Source organism: Orcinus orca, chromosome 1 (genome assembly GCF_937001465.1).
Source record: "Orcinus orca chromosome 1, mOrcOrc1.1, whole genome shotgun sequence".
NCBI lineage: Eukaryota > Metazoa > Chordata > Mammalia > Artiodactyla > Delphinidae > Orcinus > Orcinus orca.
Window position 1 is genome coordinate 157,370,468 of NC_064559.1, and position 17,062 is coordinate 157,387,529.

General features: G+C 44.0%; 1 protein-coding gene across 3 annotated transcripts in view; it reads right to left on the minus strand.

Annotated features, from left to right (window-relative positions):
• The window catches only part of CACHD1 (cache domain containing 1), a 234,021-nt gene that overhangs the window by 79,798 nt on the left and 137,161 nt on the right, over positions 1-17,062 (minus strand). For all 3 annotated transcript variants that reach the window (XR_007471725.1, XM_033408976.2, XM_004281616.4), the window contains exon 5: positions 1,239-1,365. Coding sequence is in view for 2 of the 3 variants with exons in the window: in XM_033408976.2 (XP_033264867.1) it covers positions 1,239-1,365 (127 nt within the window). In the remaining variant the exon portion in view is untranslated. The remainder of the gene's footprint in view (positions 1-1,238; positions 1,366-17,062) is intronic.

Genomic DNA, 17,062 nt, shown 5'->3' on the forward strand with positions numbered 1-17,062 from the left:
GGGTAGAGATTCGTGAAACCTCCCGAGTGTGGGTGAATGCCGATTTGTGACGAGGTGCTGCTTTTCCTTTTGGACCATCCCTCACAGGTGATTCATTAAAAGCAGAATGCCATCTAATCTATCTTCTTAGAAGTAAATGAGAATTAGATGGTTTATGATGTCTTTGGCCTCTCCTGAGAGATGAGCCAGACGAGAACCCAAGGTCATGGATTCTGGAACAGTCTCCAAGATGCTCAAGTCTTCACCATGCCGTCTAGGGAGGGAACGGAAGAAACTATACAAATGATACAAGTGTCCTTCAGGAAAAGCACAGAAGTAGTATTTTCCTTGGGGAAAATTTTAGATACAATTTATTTATTTTTTTCTTCCAGTTGTATTGAGATGTACTTGACATACAGCACTGTATAAGTTTAAGGTGTACAGCATAATGATTTGACTTACATACATCATGAAGTGATTATCACAGTAAGTTTAGTGAACAGATATAATTTAAAACAAAGATGGAAAGAAGCTAAATTGGTGGTTTAGTCTCAAAAAACGTGGCATGGAAAGCAGGCATCTTGCACTAGTTCCAGAAGTTCTGGCATCAAACATCTAACACTGCAAAAGGGAAACTGTGGGGATTAAAAAGGAAAGTATCTTTGCCTAAGGGGTTCTGTAAATTGATGAGTGTTGTCCTAGAAATCATCTCACCATTACCGCCCTTCTAGCTGAGTGGTAGCATCTCAAGTCATTTCCTGAGAAAAGCAGCATGTTAAGGACCCTCGATCCAGTGTTTTCTGGACAACCTGAAGACTTCTAGTAGCTGAGATTTGCATGTAAATTTCAAAAGGATGGCCAAGCATGTTATCACAGAAAGGAAAGCTGAGAATCACAAACTCTATTCTGAGATATGCTGTAAAGTCTTCTAGCGCTGCCCTTGAGAGAAGGTATTATCATTTGTCTCTCAACGAAGGTGTCTGAAACTCAAAACAGACTGGGTGCTTCAAAATTTTTTATTTCTTAGTAAATACCTTGTTTTACTTGGCTTGTTAGATAGTTCTGAAAAAGTTCCAGGCTTCATCGTTTGCCTTCCCAGGCATTTCTACACCCACATATGTTAAATAATGAAATCATTTCAGGATAAGTTTCTGAAACCACAGTTTGGAGGCAGAGCTGTGTGTATGAATGGGGAGTCCATATTTTATACAGATTACTCTTAAGCAGTAATTAAAACTTTGGCAAGCAAGTCAACGTACCTACTGCGATGCTCATAGCTGCCCTTACACCGGAACTTGTGTGCTGGGAAAACAGTGAAAATTCCTTCTTCTGAACTGAAATACTGCCACTTAATTCCAGGGTTGGATTTCAGGTTGTCTGCAAGAACTGGAGGAGTGGGGAAAAAGACATATAACCAACAAGTCCACAGGTGCACGCAGGCACTGTGCCTCGGGCATCTGTTTTGCATAAATGGTTTGTACTATGAAGAAATCCCAGTAGGTATAAGGCTGTAAATTTTCTACTCAACATTTTCTTTCTGTCCCTTAAAAAAATACCCCATGAATAGAAAATGTAATGAATGTTTCAGTCAAGTGAAGCAATCACTCTTAACATTGTACGGTGACACTATATGTCGTGAATTATTTTTTCGGCATAAATGATTCATTTGCATTAATCTCTCTCCTCACTGGGCTGGTCCCTGTTAAGCCAGTGTATACTTGCTGGCTTGGAGTATGTTCTCTAACTGTGGAAAACAGTAATATTAATAGGCTAGTCTCCCGAGGGACTAGACCTGTGACCTTGACCTTGTTCACTTCACAATGAGGGAAACAGCATGGATAGTACTTGAAAAATGAGAACCACAATCATTCAGGAAGAGCTTACAGAATGATTCCAACATGGCAGCACTGGAATAGAGGCCTTCCCTCACGTTATCTCATTTAATTCATAAAACAACCCTAGGATGAAGGTGGTATTATTATTTTTTTAACACCTTTATTGGAGTATAACTGCTTTAAAATGGTGTGAGTTTCTGCTTTATAACAAAGTGAACCAGCTATACATATACATATATCCCCATATCTCCTCCCTCTTGCGTCTCTCTCCCACCCTCCCTATCCTACCCCTCTAGGCGGTCACAAAGCAGAAGCTGGTATTATTATTCCCTACTTTGGAGTTGAGAAAATATGCTTACAGAGCTTAAGCAAATTGGCTGAGGCCTTGTCAGGAATGGCTGAGCTGGGATTCAAATCTGGGTGTCCTGGCTCCTGTGTTCTTTACATCAGTTGGTATTGCCTCCCTTCCTAAGTGTACTGCATCCCTGCCACTGGTTTGCAGCTGGGGTGGCAGCCACCTTACTGTGTGCAATACTGTCCCGAAAGCTCCATGAAGTCTTTCTCTCTTCTCTGATGCCCCTTCACTCTACTCCACACCACCTCATTTATGTATTACACACTACTATGTGTAGGGTACTGCTTTACATGTTGCAAGAGATACAAAGATGAGCAGAAAACAAGCCCTCCTGTAATAAGCAATACATCAGAAGAATTATATAGAGGGAAATGGAGCAAAACAAGAAAGCATGAGGTGTATTTGGCAAAAATATATATATAAAGCTCTGAATGCCACAAAGCCATCCTTTTTTTTTTTTTTTCCTTTGGCCGTGCCTCGCAGCATGTGGGAATCTTAGTGCTCCGACCAGGGATCGAACCCACACCCCCTGCAGTGGAAGTGTGGAGTCTTAACTACTGGACTACCAGGGAAGTCCCCAACACATGGCCATCCTTTAGTCTGGCTTGGGGGTCAGCAAGCTTCTGTAAAGGGCCAGGTGGTCAGTGATTCTGGCTTTGCAGACCATATGGTCTCTGTTCCAACTACCCAACACTGCCTTGTGGTGCGAAAGCAGCCACAGACATCCATAAAGGAATGTGTGGGTGTGTTCAATCAAAGCGAATTTGCGACCATCAGTGGCAAGCCCAGTTGGGGCAGTGGTCCTCCAACCACGCTGTGTAAAATGTACTATGTGGAGGCCTTCAAAAATATTCAGCAGTTACCCTGCCCAACACACACTGAGGAGCTATAGCACACTGTAGCCTCACACAAATCCTAGGAGTAAACAGTTATTAACCCCAAGTTACAGATGAGGAAACAGGGTGAGAGAGGTTTGTTGACTTGCTTGAGGTTTCACAGTGGACAAGAAGGGAGTCAAGCCAGTGTATGACCACAACGCCCATCCCCTCTCTCCACTCTGCCAGCCAGCCTTATCAAGGTCATCACCTGGACTCAGGCGACCACTCCCTCTCCGGGGACCAAAGCTGACGTGAGTGCATGTAAACACGGAAGAGGGTTTTTCTCTGCCTTGTCTCCTGGGAGTCTGAAGCTCAACCTTCATCTCATATTAGCACTCTTCTCCAGGCAGCCCTGCCAACCCAGCAATAAAAAGGCAAACACCGCCTTTGGGAGAAAGGAAAGCTCGGTGACCTCATTTAAAAGTAACATCTGTAACAATAAACAGGCTACAGTGAGACTATTAAAAGGGGAGCCAATGAGAGCAAGAATGTTTTAAAAATAAATCAGAATTCACATAGTGCGTGATACATTTAGTCTCACCACAAAAGATCATTCTGGTTCCATTCCAGCACTAGAGCCTAAGTATTGGGCAAGGTTCCTCAAACCCTCCCGCTGAGAACTCCTTTGGTATCTGATTAAATTTCATCTGTTATTCAGCACTAGCAGAAGATGACGGCTATGATGGTAATGAGGACCCCAGGGCCCAGAAGCGTTCAATCTATCATTGTGGTGTGCACCCCAGGCAGGCCCCTCCTGACTTAGAGGTGGAGGTGGATGATAGCCCTACTATCTATGCAGAGAACCCAGAGGGGTCTTCCCCCATTCATAGGAGTCAGTTAGGCGTTCTGACCGCTGGATCACTTGGGCTGGGGTCCCACACACTCACTCTTTCCTCAGAAATGCTGGAAGGTGTCCAGGAAGAAAACCTGGGCAGACGCCCAACCTGTGAGCCCACGATGCACAGTGCTAGGCTGTAAGTTATCAACGGGCAGGGTCTGTATCTGTCTAAACTGCTCTGCACACCGATCTCAGACAGACACACGTGAAGGAGGCAATGAATGTTTTTTCCTTACTGAAGCTGAACCCGAACCCCAGGACAGAAGTTCATCACACCCTCTGACATGCTCCAGCATTTTACCTCTTCCCACCTTCTAGCTAGAATTACTGTCCTAACAGGAAACTGTTGGATCCTCCATCCCTAGACTCAAAGATCCTTGAGGGTGAGATCTATATCTGAGCCTTGTCTGTTACCCCTGAAGCAGAGATTCCCAGTACTTTTCACATCAAGGCGCACACTCTGCGTGATCTGCAGCATACAGACTGGGAAGATCTGCATGGAAGTACTATTTCTCGAATGTTTTGATACTTTTGTTTGATAAATTCTAAAATCTTACTGTCCTCTAATGCCAAATCCAATTAAACATAGAGCAATGATTAAATAAATCAATATAGAGCAATCATAATTCTAAATATGTTTAAAAATGATAAACACACCCTTCTCCCAACACTACTGCCAAGGCAACCAGTACAAAAATAGGTAAATGGAGAGAGAAAAAGCCTGCTTGTCGGATGATTTCACGGGACTATACATGTCAAAACATATCAACTGTATATGCTAAACATGTGAAGCTTATTAGATGTCAATTATTCCTCAATAAAGTTGATTTAATAATAGTGCAAATTTATTGAGCATCATACAAACTAGTTTTTTTTTTTTTTTTTTTTTTGTGGTACGCAGGCCTCTCACTGCTGTGGCCTCTCCCGTTGCGGAGCACAGGCTCTGGACGCGCAGGCTCAGTGGCCATGGCTCATGGGCCCAGCCGCTCTGCGGCATGTGGGATCTTCCCGGACCGGGGCACGAACCCGTGTCCCCTGCATCGGCAGGCAGACTCTCAACCACTGCGCCACGAGGGAAGCCCCACAAACTAGTTTTATACACAGTCTGATGTTTTATAAAGACTCTGTGAGTTTGCTATTATACCCATTTTACAGATAAAGAACTAACTTGCTCAGAGTCATAAGGGCAGAGTCATGATTTGACCTAGGTGTCTGCCTCCAAAGTCCTGGCTCTTTCCAGAACACTGTAGTGTTTCTACATGTCCATAGATACATGCTGAATGAATTGGCACTGAATAGATAAAAAATGCACTGAGTACTTCTTAAGAGGAAGAATAAATATATAAACAGGTTGATTGTTTTCAATCAGAATAATCAGTTGCATCAGTTTGTAAATATACAGTGTAAAATAAATACAATTAAGGAGACACTTGACTCCTTAAGGAACGATTTCAAAATTGAAATAAGACATAAGGCTAAAGTGAGCATTTAATCTTGTGAGAAAAAACAAACTGCTGAACTGCTAAAACTGGCACACACCAGCTGGGAGTCCAATGTCATGGGCTTTACCATTGACCTCAAGGGCTGGTCTACCTGGAAAATGACAGAGACACGAGCTACAGCTTGGAAGGTAGAGTCGACGGTAATTACAGCACTCAGAACTGTGCGTGAGGTCAAACAATAGCGTACTTTATTTTATTTTTTTTTGCGGTACGCGGGCCTCTCATTGCTGTGGCCTCTCCCATTGCGGAGCACAGGCTCCGGACGCGCAGGCTCAGCGGCCATGGCTCACGGGCCCAGCCGCTCCATGGCATGTGGGATCCTCCCGGACTGGGGCACGAATCTGTGTCCCCTGCATCGGCAGGCGGACTCTCAACCACTGCACCACCAGGGAAGCCCTCAATAGTGTATTTTAGATAATAAAGGGAGTTTTTATTTGAGAGAGAAACTATAGCGCTGACACCTCTTAATTATTTTGTAGGTGCTCAGCTGGTTAGAGATGTGAGCCTGATGTGTCTTTTTCTTTGTCAAATTGAGCAGGCATAAGAAAGCCATTTGGACACGGGCCCAGTACTATTTTGCACTTTTTACTTAATTTAGGTTGGCTCTTAGGAACTAGAAGGGATACCCTGGTAAATCAGACGGACTGGGAATAAGCAGCCATGGGTTAAAATGCCATCTCTGACTGGCAAGCTCTCTGACCTCCAGTTTAACTTTCTATCCAGTATCCAAAGGCATCTTTCTAAAACGGAAATCAAATCCCACCGCTGATTTGCTTAAAACTGTTCAAAGGTTTCCCACATAATCATGTCTAGTGTTAAATCCAACCCCATCAGGCCCTGTACCATCTGGTGCCTTCCTACTCCCCAGGCTCACCTTTCCCCTTTTCAACTCACTACATTGTACATCGAGAGCTATTTCTTTTTAGTTCTGTAAATATGCCAATCTTTTTGCAATGGAATAACTCTTCACCTTCTCAGAGAGACCTTCCCTGACCACCCTCCATTATTATCCTCCCTTAGAGCATCCAGTATTTTCCTTCATAGGAAATTTTTGCCATAGATGGCAAAAATTGCTAAGTTCTGTGTATTTATTTCTGCCGCTATTTGTTTTGTGTCTCTCATGCAGAGGAGCTGTCAGTCCCAGGAGGGCAGGGGCCAAGTCAATTTTGTTCATCACATTCCCTGGCCCTGGCACAAGCCCAGTTTTTAGGAAGCACTCAGTCAGTATTTGCTGAGTGAATCAGTGAATGATGATGTTGGCCAAGGCATGTGATTTCACAATCTCCACATCTGTAAAGTAATAGCTTTGGACAAGGTATTTCCAAAGACCCTGTAGAAACCCAGAGAAAAGTGGTAAGAGGGCAAAGAATGAAGGTCAATAGGAAGGAAGTACATGGATTTACAACTAGAGAGAAAGCTTTTATCGAGTTTATGAAAGAAAAAAGGAAGAGCATTCTCACTTCCTATTTGCTTAGAAGCTGTAAGTCAGTACTATGAGATTATTAATAGCGATTCAATACTTTGCAAAATGTCCAAACAGTACCAAGAAACATTTAAATGAGGATGATGGAGAAAACTTAATATTGGCCTTTAAAGGATGTGGAGCTCCCTGTGACGGCTCCTGTTTCTCTAAAGGCAAAACTCTCCATCCCCTTCAACAACTGACTATTTCTCACTTACACGTCCTATGCTAATTATAAGTGAAGACCAACAATTTTGCCATACCCATTGGCTTACTTTTTCTTTGACAAACTGTCATCAGATAAGCAGCTGAAAAACCGTGCCTTTCCTCTTTCTAGGCATTCCTGTCTATTGGGTCTCAAGATCTGCCTGCACACAGTGTACTGAACTGTCTGTGGATAACTCTAACATATGGGTCCCAGATTCCACAGTCCCCAAATATTTTCCTTCCAATTTTATCATCTACATCTGACTAGTTCTTATGTCATTGGCCTCTCCAGTCAAAACAAAACCAACCACGTCCCCAAACTCCTTGCCTGCCTTCTTTAATGCTTAACCCACCAGGCCAATGAGAAAGAGCTGGATTATGAACTGCCTGTATTTGGGCTGTGACTTTCCCAATAGCATTATCCAGCGGAAGTAGGGACAAAGGGAAAATGCCCTGTAACAGAAAGCCTGTGCTCCCACTTCGAGGAACTTTGGGCTTCCCGATGCCCAGCCCAACACCGCTCAGCAAAGCACACAGAGCTATCTACTTCCCACAGCTTGCCAAATGTAAAACACAGGAGCTGTCGTAAGCACACAGAGGTGCAGACACACAAAAACACACATACTTTCCTAACAGACCAGAAATTACACAGCACCTTTCAGTAATACTCTGTGCAACTGCAATCCTTTTGGAGGGAAGTAAAATAAATTAACATCCTAAGGACTCCAAACAAAATTTCTAGCCTTATGCCCTATCACACCTTTCCAATTCCTACTCCTTGCTCACATCCTGAGTATCGTTTTACCACGTATTCTGGAGGGGCCATATTTCATGGATACTGTGTATGCTGTTCCAGACGGGGCGAGCATATTGAGTGTTTGACCACGTGCCAGGCACTTTGCAAGGGCTTTTATTTATAGTATCTCAGTTAATTCTTACAACAACTCTATGAGGTGGGTTTTATTTATTATTCAGGAAACCAAGGCATATAGAGGTTAATTTTCCCAAGTATTTAACAGCTAGCAAGAGCCAGCATGTGGAGGTTTACCAAAGCGATACTGTTATTATCATTTTATAGCTAAGGATATTCTGGCTCAAAGGGAGGAGTTACTTAAGCTTTGGGCCTGGAATAGGATCCAGGCCACACTGTCCTCTGATTCTTCCACTAAAGCCCATTGCCGAAGTTAGGTTAATGGCAGCTGACTCAGCCATCTCATTGTATTTACTTTAGTCTAATACCAAGGAGAGGACATCCACAAATCTCTGATTCTGTTCCAAGCTCACAGTTCATTCTAAGCTAATTACATAATGTAAAATAACCAGTCCATTCTGTCCTTGATTCTGTTGAGGCAGCTTGGTCATGGGCTCAGATAATCCAGAACAAATTTCTGGGGCAATCCAAAATCAGCACAGGATCCACGGCTCTACCCTCTTCCTTTCTCAGAGACCATTCCCAGAGGACCCAAAGGGCAAGGTAGTTTCCAAACACTCATGGAAAGAATACGAGAAAATTAGCAGAGATGGAGTTCTCAAACCTGGCTGACCATCACAATCAGCTTTTGGAGCCTACAGGTTCCCAAGCTTTACCAAGCCAACATTCCGATTCACTACGTCTGGGTTGGGGGCCAAAGAATAGGCATTTGTGTGTGTGTGTGTGTGTGGTACGCGGGCCTCTTACTGCTGTGGCCTCTCCCATTGCGGAGCACAGGCTCCAGACGCGCAGGCTCAGCGGCCGTGGCTCATGGACCCAGCCGCTCTGTGGCATGTGGGATCCTCCCGGACCGGGGCACGAACCCGTGTCCCCTGCATCGGCAGGTGGACTCCCAACCACCGCGCCACCAGGGAAGCCCCAAGAATAGGCATTTTTGACAAAGCACTTCAGGTGACCCTGATGATCAGCCAGGTTTGGGACAACTCAACCAAGATGTTAAACTCTGTTGTCCTGTCCGTTTCCTTAGCTTCACTTGCTTCTTAGACTGACTCTCTCTCTCTCTCTCTCTCTCTCTCTCTCTGTCTTCAGCATATAAATATTTTCAAGTTGCTCTAACTTAAAAAACTATCATCTGCAGAACCATCCCTAAATCCTATCCCTTCCTAAGTTATCAGTGACCTTTCACCTTTTCTCTGCCAATCAACCTTTCACCTTTTCTCTGCCAATCAATCAGTGACCTTTCAACTTTCTCTGCTGTGGACAGTGGTCTCCACGGACTCTCTGCTTCTTGCCATCCCATTAACCACTCATCTTGGATAAGGCCATGCTTGCGTAGGCCATGGCCCCTCTCCACGACCCGTCCCACTTTTGGACGACCTAGTCTACTTCCAGTTCTCTCTTTTCCCTAACTACTCTTCTATCCGTTCTTCACGAAGCCTTCTTGCCTGCCCTGCTTAAGGTCTGTCAGCTGCTTGACTTCAAGCTAAGAAACAAATCAAAACAAAAACCAAAGCAAACTCCTCAGACTGATACACAAGGCCCATTAAAATCTGGCTTAGTGCTACCTTCATTTTCCGTTACTTATTATATTCCCTCCTCCACAGCGGTCGGCACGTTCCACAGATTCTGAAATGGGAAATGTGTTTGCCACAAGCACGTCACCTAATTCCTACTGTCTTCTAAGACTCAACTCAACCTCACGATTTGGGTCAAGTGCCCCAGGCTTACCTTTATCATGACAGCATTTAGCACTGCATCACGACCATCTGTCTGTTGATTTTTCTCCTCATTCCTAGTGCCCTCAACACACATAGGACAAGGTTGTGAGCTCTCTGAGGGGAGAAATTCTGTCTTAATTACCCTGGTGTGTGCCACAGTAACTACGGTAAAGCTGTCCCCTGAGAGAAGCTTGTTATGAGAGAGAGAGATAGAGTCAGGGTTGGTTCTGGTCTCAAGCTTTGGTGAGGAACAAAATGAAGCTGCTGCTAACTACCATATGGAACACGGGCTGGGGAGGAGGTTTGGGTGGGAAGAGAGAAGGTGATAGGTTTGGTCAAAAGAGACTGACGTGTTATTAGGCAGAATACAGTAATGGGGAGAAATCCCTTCATCCTAAGCAGTCCGCTGTAAGGAGCACATCGGACAAGGAGTCAGGACATGTATGTTTAGTCACGTCGATACCAACAATTTGTTGTTTGACTTTAGGTAGGTCAGTTAATAGATCCTATCTAGTTTAGGTAGTTAGGCTTGTTTCTCATCTATAATACTGAGTAAACATTTTTCCTTGGTATCCATGGTAAGACTAAGACAAAAGTAGGTAGTGGTGTATGAGGTACCCAGGAACAATGGACTGATTTTCTTGTGTGCATTGCATGTTTGAAATCACCATAGTTAGTTTCATGCAAATAATACTATTCATCTAGATAGTCTGTCTCTATATAGTCTCCCTATACCTAAGACATTTATATGTGCTGATCTGCTGTCAAGCTAAGAAAGCCAGGCCTGACTTATAGCACATCACGACTATATTCTTCTCTTCACTAAGGTCCTTCCAAAAGTCTCGGTTATTCCATTACAAAGATGAGACAACAAAAGTACAAAGGAAATCCTAGTTCTATTCATTCATTTATTCATTCAATAAGCATTTACTGTGTACCTGCTATGGGTAAAGCACTGGATTGAGCACCTGGCATACAAAAAATAAATGAAAAGGAATAGAGCATCAAACAGATGTTCAATATAAAAAAACATTAAAATTCTATAAGAATGTACCATAGAATAAAGTAATGAAGAGTTGTAACTGGGCCAACACAACTCTGAAGGGTCACCCCAGCCTCTCAGCTCCCCTGGGGGTGGCTGAGGACTCCACTGAGGCTGGATCTCAGCCCATCTTCCCTTACTGCTCAATCCTGCTTCCTTCCCTTCCCCAACTGACTGCCAACCTCCATCTCAGAGTCTGCCTCCTGGTAAACCCAACCTGCTACAACATACAAGGAATTCTTACCGAACAAGAGCAAAGTATGGAGGAGTAATAGAAACTGGAGATTTGAAACAATGAAAGGGATTCCCTGAGGATTCAGCTCAGAGGGCTTAAGGAAGAGGAGCAGAAGATGAATTTTAAAGGCTTCCACCTTTATCTTAGAGGTAAACTATCAGAGGTTTTTGAGAAATGGAGTTACAGAGCAGATATTTTCAGAATACCTACAGTGTGTAGGATATAGTGAAAATGAGAAAGAATAGGAGAAGGGAAAACTTTTGGGAGGTGGTTTCTACATTAATTCATCTTCTAGAAAGGCAATGAAGATTTAAGTTTATGGTATTGGAGTGGAGAAAACAAAGGGGATTCAAGACACACCTTTGAACTATGGAATCTAAGCCAAGTTTCCCTTCAATGAAAAGAGTAACGAGGGACTTCCCTGGTGGCGCAGTGGTTAAGACTCCGCCCTCCCAATGCAGTGGGGCCGGGTTTGATACATGGTCAGGGAACTAGATCCCACATGCATGCTGCAACTAAGAGTTCGCATGCCACACTAAGGAGCCCTTGAGTCTCAACTAAGGAGCCCTTGAGCCTCAACCGAGGAGCCCACCTGCCACAACTAAGACCCGGCACAACCAAATAAATAAATAAATATTAAAAAAAAAAAGGATAACGAGACCTACATCACCACTGGATGTGATGAGAAGGAAGAGGGACACACAGGTAAATGCCTAGCCAGGTGTCTTGTACATAGTAAATACTCGGCAAATATTCATTCTCTCACACTCTCATTTGGTCAAAACTGTTAAAGCCTGAAGTACTGGGTAGAAAAAGGCAAGGAAGAATTCCCAGTGTAACCAGGAGAGGGGTACCCAGATTGGGGAGTAAGTTTAGAGGAAAGTGTTCTTGTTTGTTTGACTGTTTTAAATTTTGAGGTAGCTACAGGATAATCATGGAGAGATGTGTCCCCTGAAGTTGGTTCCTCAATAAATAAACTCAGAAACAGGCCAGGGCTGGAGACAGAGATTTAGAATTGAGTAGCATGTGGTAGGAGTGGGAGTACTGCATACATCGAGAACATTCAGGGAGATAACACTCAGCGAGCAGAGGGAGGTGGTGAAGAGAGGACACGTGGGGACATCCACTGTAGGGAAAAGGAGCTCAAGAAGAAGGATGAAGAGGCCTGGACAGAGAAGTCCGGGGATAAATGGCACAGGACAATTTTATAGGAACTAAGGATGACAGAGTTTCAAAAAAGAAGCTTACATGCCAAATGTTATATAGCGGTCAAGTGAAACTGTGGAGGGGTCCCTTGAGATCCTCCAGGGAGCAATGATATAGTGAAAACCTGGGACAGTCTAAATGTTGAACTGGAATAGATTGGTTGTTTCAACAATGTTACACAATTACACACTGCTACAATGATAGAGATGTATATTTATTTACATAGACACAGAAGAATGATTTGCTAAGTAAAATCATTTAAAATCAGAATACATTTGCTAAGTAAAAAAACAAACAAACAACAAAAAACCAGGCTGTATCCATTATGATCATAGGTATTATGGAAAGAGTATATATATACTCTTTCCATAATGAATATATGTGGCTAATAAAATCTTCTGAAATCAGTGTAATAGGGTTGTTGTGAGAAACTATAAGATGAGACTTCAAAGTAGCTCGCAATATAGGGATAGAGCTTGAAGGGGAAGCAAGGTGAAGAAAAGGGCCCTCTGTTTGTGTACTTAATTTTGTGTATATACATACGTACACCCACACACATGAATGTAAACGGAACCATATAACCTCAAGAATCTAGATTTCTCAGTGACTGAATAGTTTTTTAGATGTTATAAAAATAATTACCAATCTTTTATAATACTAATGCAATCATGAAGCTGGAGTAATTAGGCATTAAGAAAACCCCTAGAAATTCCTAGTTTTGTTGATTTTTATTCTTTTATTATAGACAGAACACAGCTTTACACTGCATTGGTATTAGCATTTTTTTTTTTTGCGGTATGCGGGCCTCTCACTGTTGTGGTCCCTCCCGTTGTGGAGCACAGGGTCCGGACGCGCAGGCTCAGCGACCGTGGCTCACGGGCCCACCCGCTCCGCGGCATGTGGGATCTTCCCGGACCGGGGCACGAACCCGTGTCCCCTGCATCGGCAGGCGGACCCCCAACCACTGCGCCACCAGGGAAGCCCGGTATTAGCATTTTTAATACATAATTTTCAAGCTATTTTAAAGAAAGGTGAAAAACCTATAGCACAGAGCCAATCTTTGTCGTTCACAGAAGGAAGCAATGAAGCCACTGAAATTAACAGCATGGTCCATAGCCGCCAGTGCCCACCTGTACCTCCTGCAGCATTTCCTGCTGTAACGTGACTTATAAACGCCTCTTTCACCCCGTGAATCCTGTTTCTCAGTGAAGACGGCAATGTGACCAAGATCGAAGTTTGCAACTTCAAATGCTCTTTAAATCAAATACAATAAAGAAAGTCCAGACACCTTTTCTTCTGGCGAGAAAGACTAACTCCCACTTCCACTCTCACCTCAACTGTGTAACTCAAGAGAGCAAGAGGCAACTTTCCTTGGACTCTTCAAATAAACTCTCTTTACGGATCAGGCTACGCACAAGAAAATAGCTCAGCAGGAATTTTAAGAGAGAGAGAGAGAGAGAGAGAGAGAGAGAGAGAAAGTGAGAAACTAGAGATAAAAGCAGGAAAGACCCTGAGCAAAACATGACCAGCACCATCATGTAACACATGCACTGTCAAACGTTAGTTATTTGAATGGATTCAGGGGCAAGGAGTCAATTTAGAAAGTAGAGATCTGGCAGGGATGGTTTTAAGACGAAGAATACACATGTGTGTTGGATGTATGGACACATGACCTAGTTTTGGATAAATGAAGCTAAGAATGGTTTACAGTTTGTGCGAGTCTGTTTCCAGCTAGGCTGAGAGGCAATCTGAAACTGTGTTATCAATTAGGGACCCATTGATGGATTATATACAGTCTAAGGCTGGACATCTTACAGATGTAAATATCAGACATGTGATAGCCTACGAAGCACATTAATTCTGCTCTGAAAAGGGGCATGAGCTGGAGAGGCGGCAAAGGGGGAGCTCTGAGGTCACCCTCCACCATCGCCCACTCCTCTCGTATTACAAATGAGTGCTCAAGAATGTGGATTTTGGGATGCAGCCACTGCCTGGTGGAATGTCACAAAACTTCAAATACAAGCAAGTCAGTTCTCAGACACCTGAATATTGCCAAAAATGGCTTGTAAATCCAGCTACGTCAACGGTGCCGAGAACAACTCCTGTCAGGTAGGACGTTAGACTTGAGGCGTGCTCTTGGAAACAGCAAAACTCAAGATCTGATCTTTAACTACATACCTCTGCCCTCACCATCTTTCTCCTCCCCACCTCTCCCTTGACAAATAAAGACTGTAATAAAATAGCATATTGTCAGGATTCCCAGTTATTTGCGCAGCTGAGCTCTACCCTAAACCTCTATCACAGAAGAGAACTCTTAGTATAACCACCAGGTCTTCAGTGCCTCCCCGTCCCCGTCCCACCCCCACCACCGGCCTCACTCTCAGCTGATGGTTTTGCTTCCTACTTCTCTGAGAAAACGCAGTTACGAAGGGCATGTCCCCAAGTTCCCAACATCACGTCGGTCGTTATGGGCATCTCCACATGCCCTCTCTTTCTTCCCTCCTCTCATTAAAAATGAATGCCCTGTGCCTCTACATCCTCTACCTGGAATCCCACCATCTCTTGCCTAATCAAGGAAAAGACTCCAGCAATTGTCTCTTTTCACTCCTTACTTTTCTCTACTGGATCCTTCCCTTTGGCACATGACCTTGCCATAATTTCTCTCAATTTAAAAATATTCTCTTGGGGCTTCCCTGGTGGTGCAGTGGAAAAGAATTCGCCTGCCAAGGCAGGGGACACATGTTCGAGCCCTGGTCCAGGAAGATCCCACGTGCCGCGGAGCAACTAAGCGCGTGCACCACAACTGCTGAGCCTGCGCTCTAGAGCCCACGAGCCACGACTACTGAGCCTGCGTGCCACAACTACTGAAGCCTGTGTGCCTAGAGCCCATGCTCCGCAACAAGAGAAGCCACCGCAGCGAGAAGCCTGTGCACTGCAACGAAGAGTAGCCCCCGCTTGCCGCAACTAGAGGAAGCCCGCGCGCAGCAACAAAGACCCAACGCAGCCAAAAATAAATAAAGAAATAAATAAATTTGTTTATTTATTAAAAACAAAAATTTCTTGACTCCATGTGGCCCTCCAGCTTCCCTTTCAGCAGACCTTTGGAGTTCACGTACTTATTGTCTCCATCTCCTTTCCTGCATTCTTAAGAGCTTGAACCAGTAAGTATTAGCCTTTCATTCTATTCTACTGTCCCACCAAACAACCCTCGTCAAGTTCACCAATAACCTCTATATTGCTAAATTCAATGGTCAGTTTTCTTAGCCCTGGTCTTAGTGGGCCAACTTAGCACAGCTGGTCTCTCCCTCCTTCTTGAAACACTTTCCTCATTTGGCCTCAGGGAGATGGCTCTCCTGTTTCTCCCACCAGACTGACTGCCATCTCAGATTCTGCGACTGCTTCCTTCTCGTGTCAGTGACCTCTAAGTGGTCAAGTGTCCCAAGACTCAGTCCCTGGACCTCTACTCTTTTTTATTCATAGCCACTCGCTACATTATGATCTCATTGAGTCTCATGATTTACGTACTACCTATACACGATGAATCTCATTTATAAATCTCCAGTCTGGTCCATTCTCTGGACTCTAGACTTGTATATCCCACTGTCTATGAGACATTTTCACTTAGGTAACTAACTTAACTTTTCTAAAACTGAAAAGTTGATTCTATGCGTCCCACACAAACCTGCTCTTCCTCTACTTCCCCATCACAATCAATGGCAACTCTGTCCTTCTCGTTGATAAGGTCGGATATCTTGGAAGTCCTTCCCAACTCTTTTATTGTCACACACCCTATGCTGGGCACAGCTGAGGGAAAGAGGGCAAGTACTGAATCCGACAGTCAAAAGACTCAAGTTCCAGCTCTGTGCCCTGTTCCAGCTTTGGAATCTCCCATAATTCATTTTCTCTGCCCATTCCAGGTCCTTCTCTACTCTCTTCAGTTTTTTTTTTTTTTTTTTGTGGTACGCGGGCCTGTCACTGCTGCGGCCTCTCCCGTTGCGGAGCGCAGGCTCCAGACACGCAGGCCCAGCGGCCATGGCTCACAGGCCCAGCCGCTCCGCGGCATGTGGGATCTTCCGGGACCAGGGCACGAACCCGTGTCCCCTGCATCGGCAGGCGGACTCTCAACCACTGCGCCACCAGGGAAGCCCCTCTTCAGTTATTTTTTATGAAAAATATTTTCACTGAGCTTCCTTTCTAGCAGTAAATAAACCCCACCTGCTCCAGAAGGCCTCAAGATTCTCTGACCAATTTTTTAAAAAATGACTGAATTCATTATATATTGGTCTAGGCGATAAGTGCCTGGCAGATTTAGGTCAGGTCATTTAGATAGCAGCTATAGTGTTATTATCCTTAAGCAATATAAAGCTTACAGTTCTTTCTTTCCAGACCTAATAGATTACCTGGTTTGTGTATACAACGCCCAAAGGCTACAATTCTTCCCCTGAACCAATACTGGTTGGGCCTCTCAAAGTAAATATTCTGGCCCTCTGGCTTTTCTCTTGGCTTTTACATGTCTCCAGGAGGCCTGGAATCTGGGAAATACAGTTCTTCATGTTTAAGGGTTAACTCCTTTATCTCTCTAGTAATGAGGGAAGTCTTAGGACCCTCCTGAGCCTCAGATTATTCCTTGGTAAAATTCTAGGATTGAGGCTGGTGATTTCTAAAGGCACTTCAGCTTTTAAAATGTGAAGCCTTTAGGTTCTGAGGCCCATCACTCAACAAGTGTACATAACAAGACAAACAGAGTGAGACATGTAGACTGGAACTCCAGAGGAAGACAGCAGAGACACAGTGTCACTTGGAAGCTATACATAACCATATGTGCAGGTGCCTTAGTAGTTATTACTACTGCAGATGACTGGGTTCTAACAAGA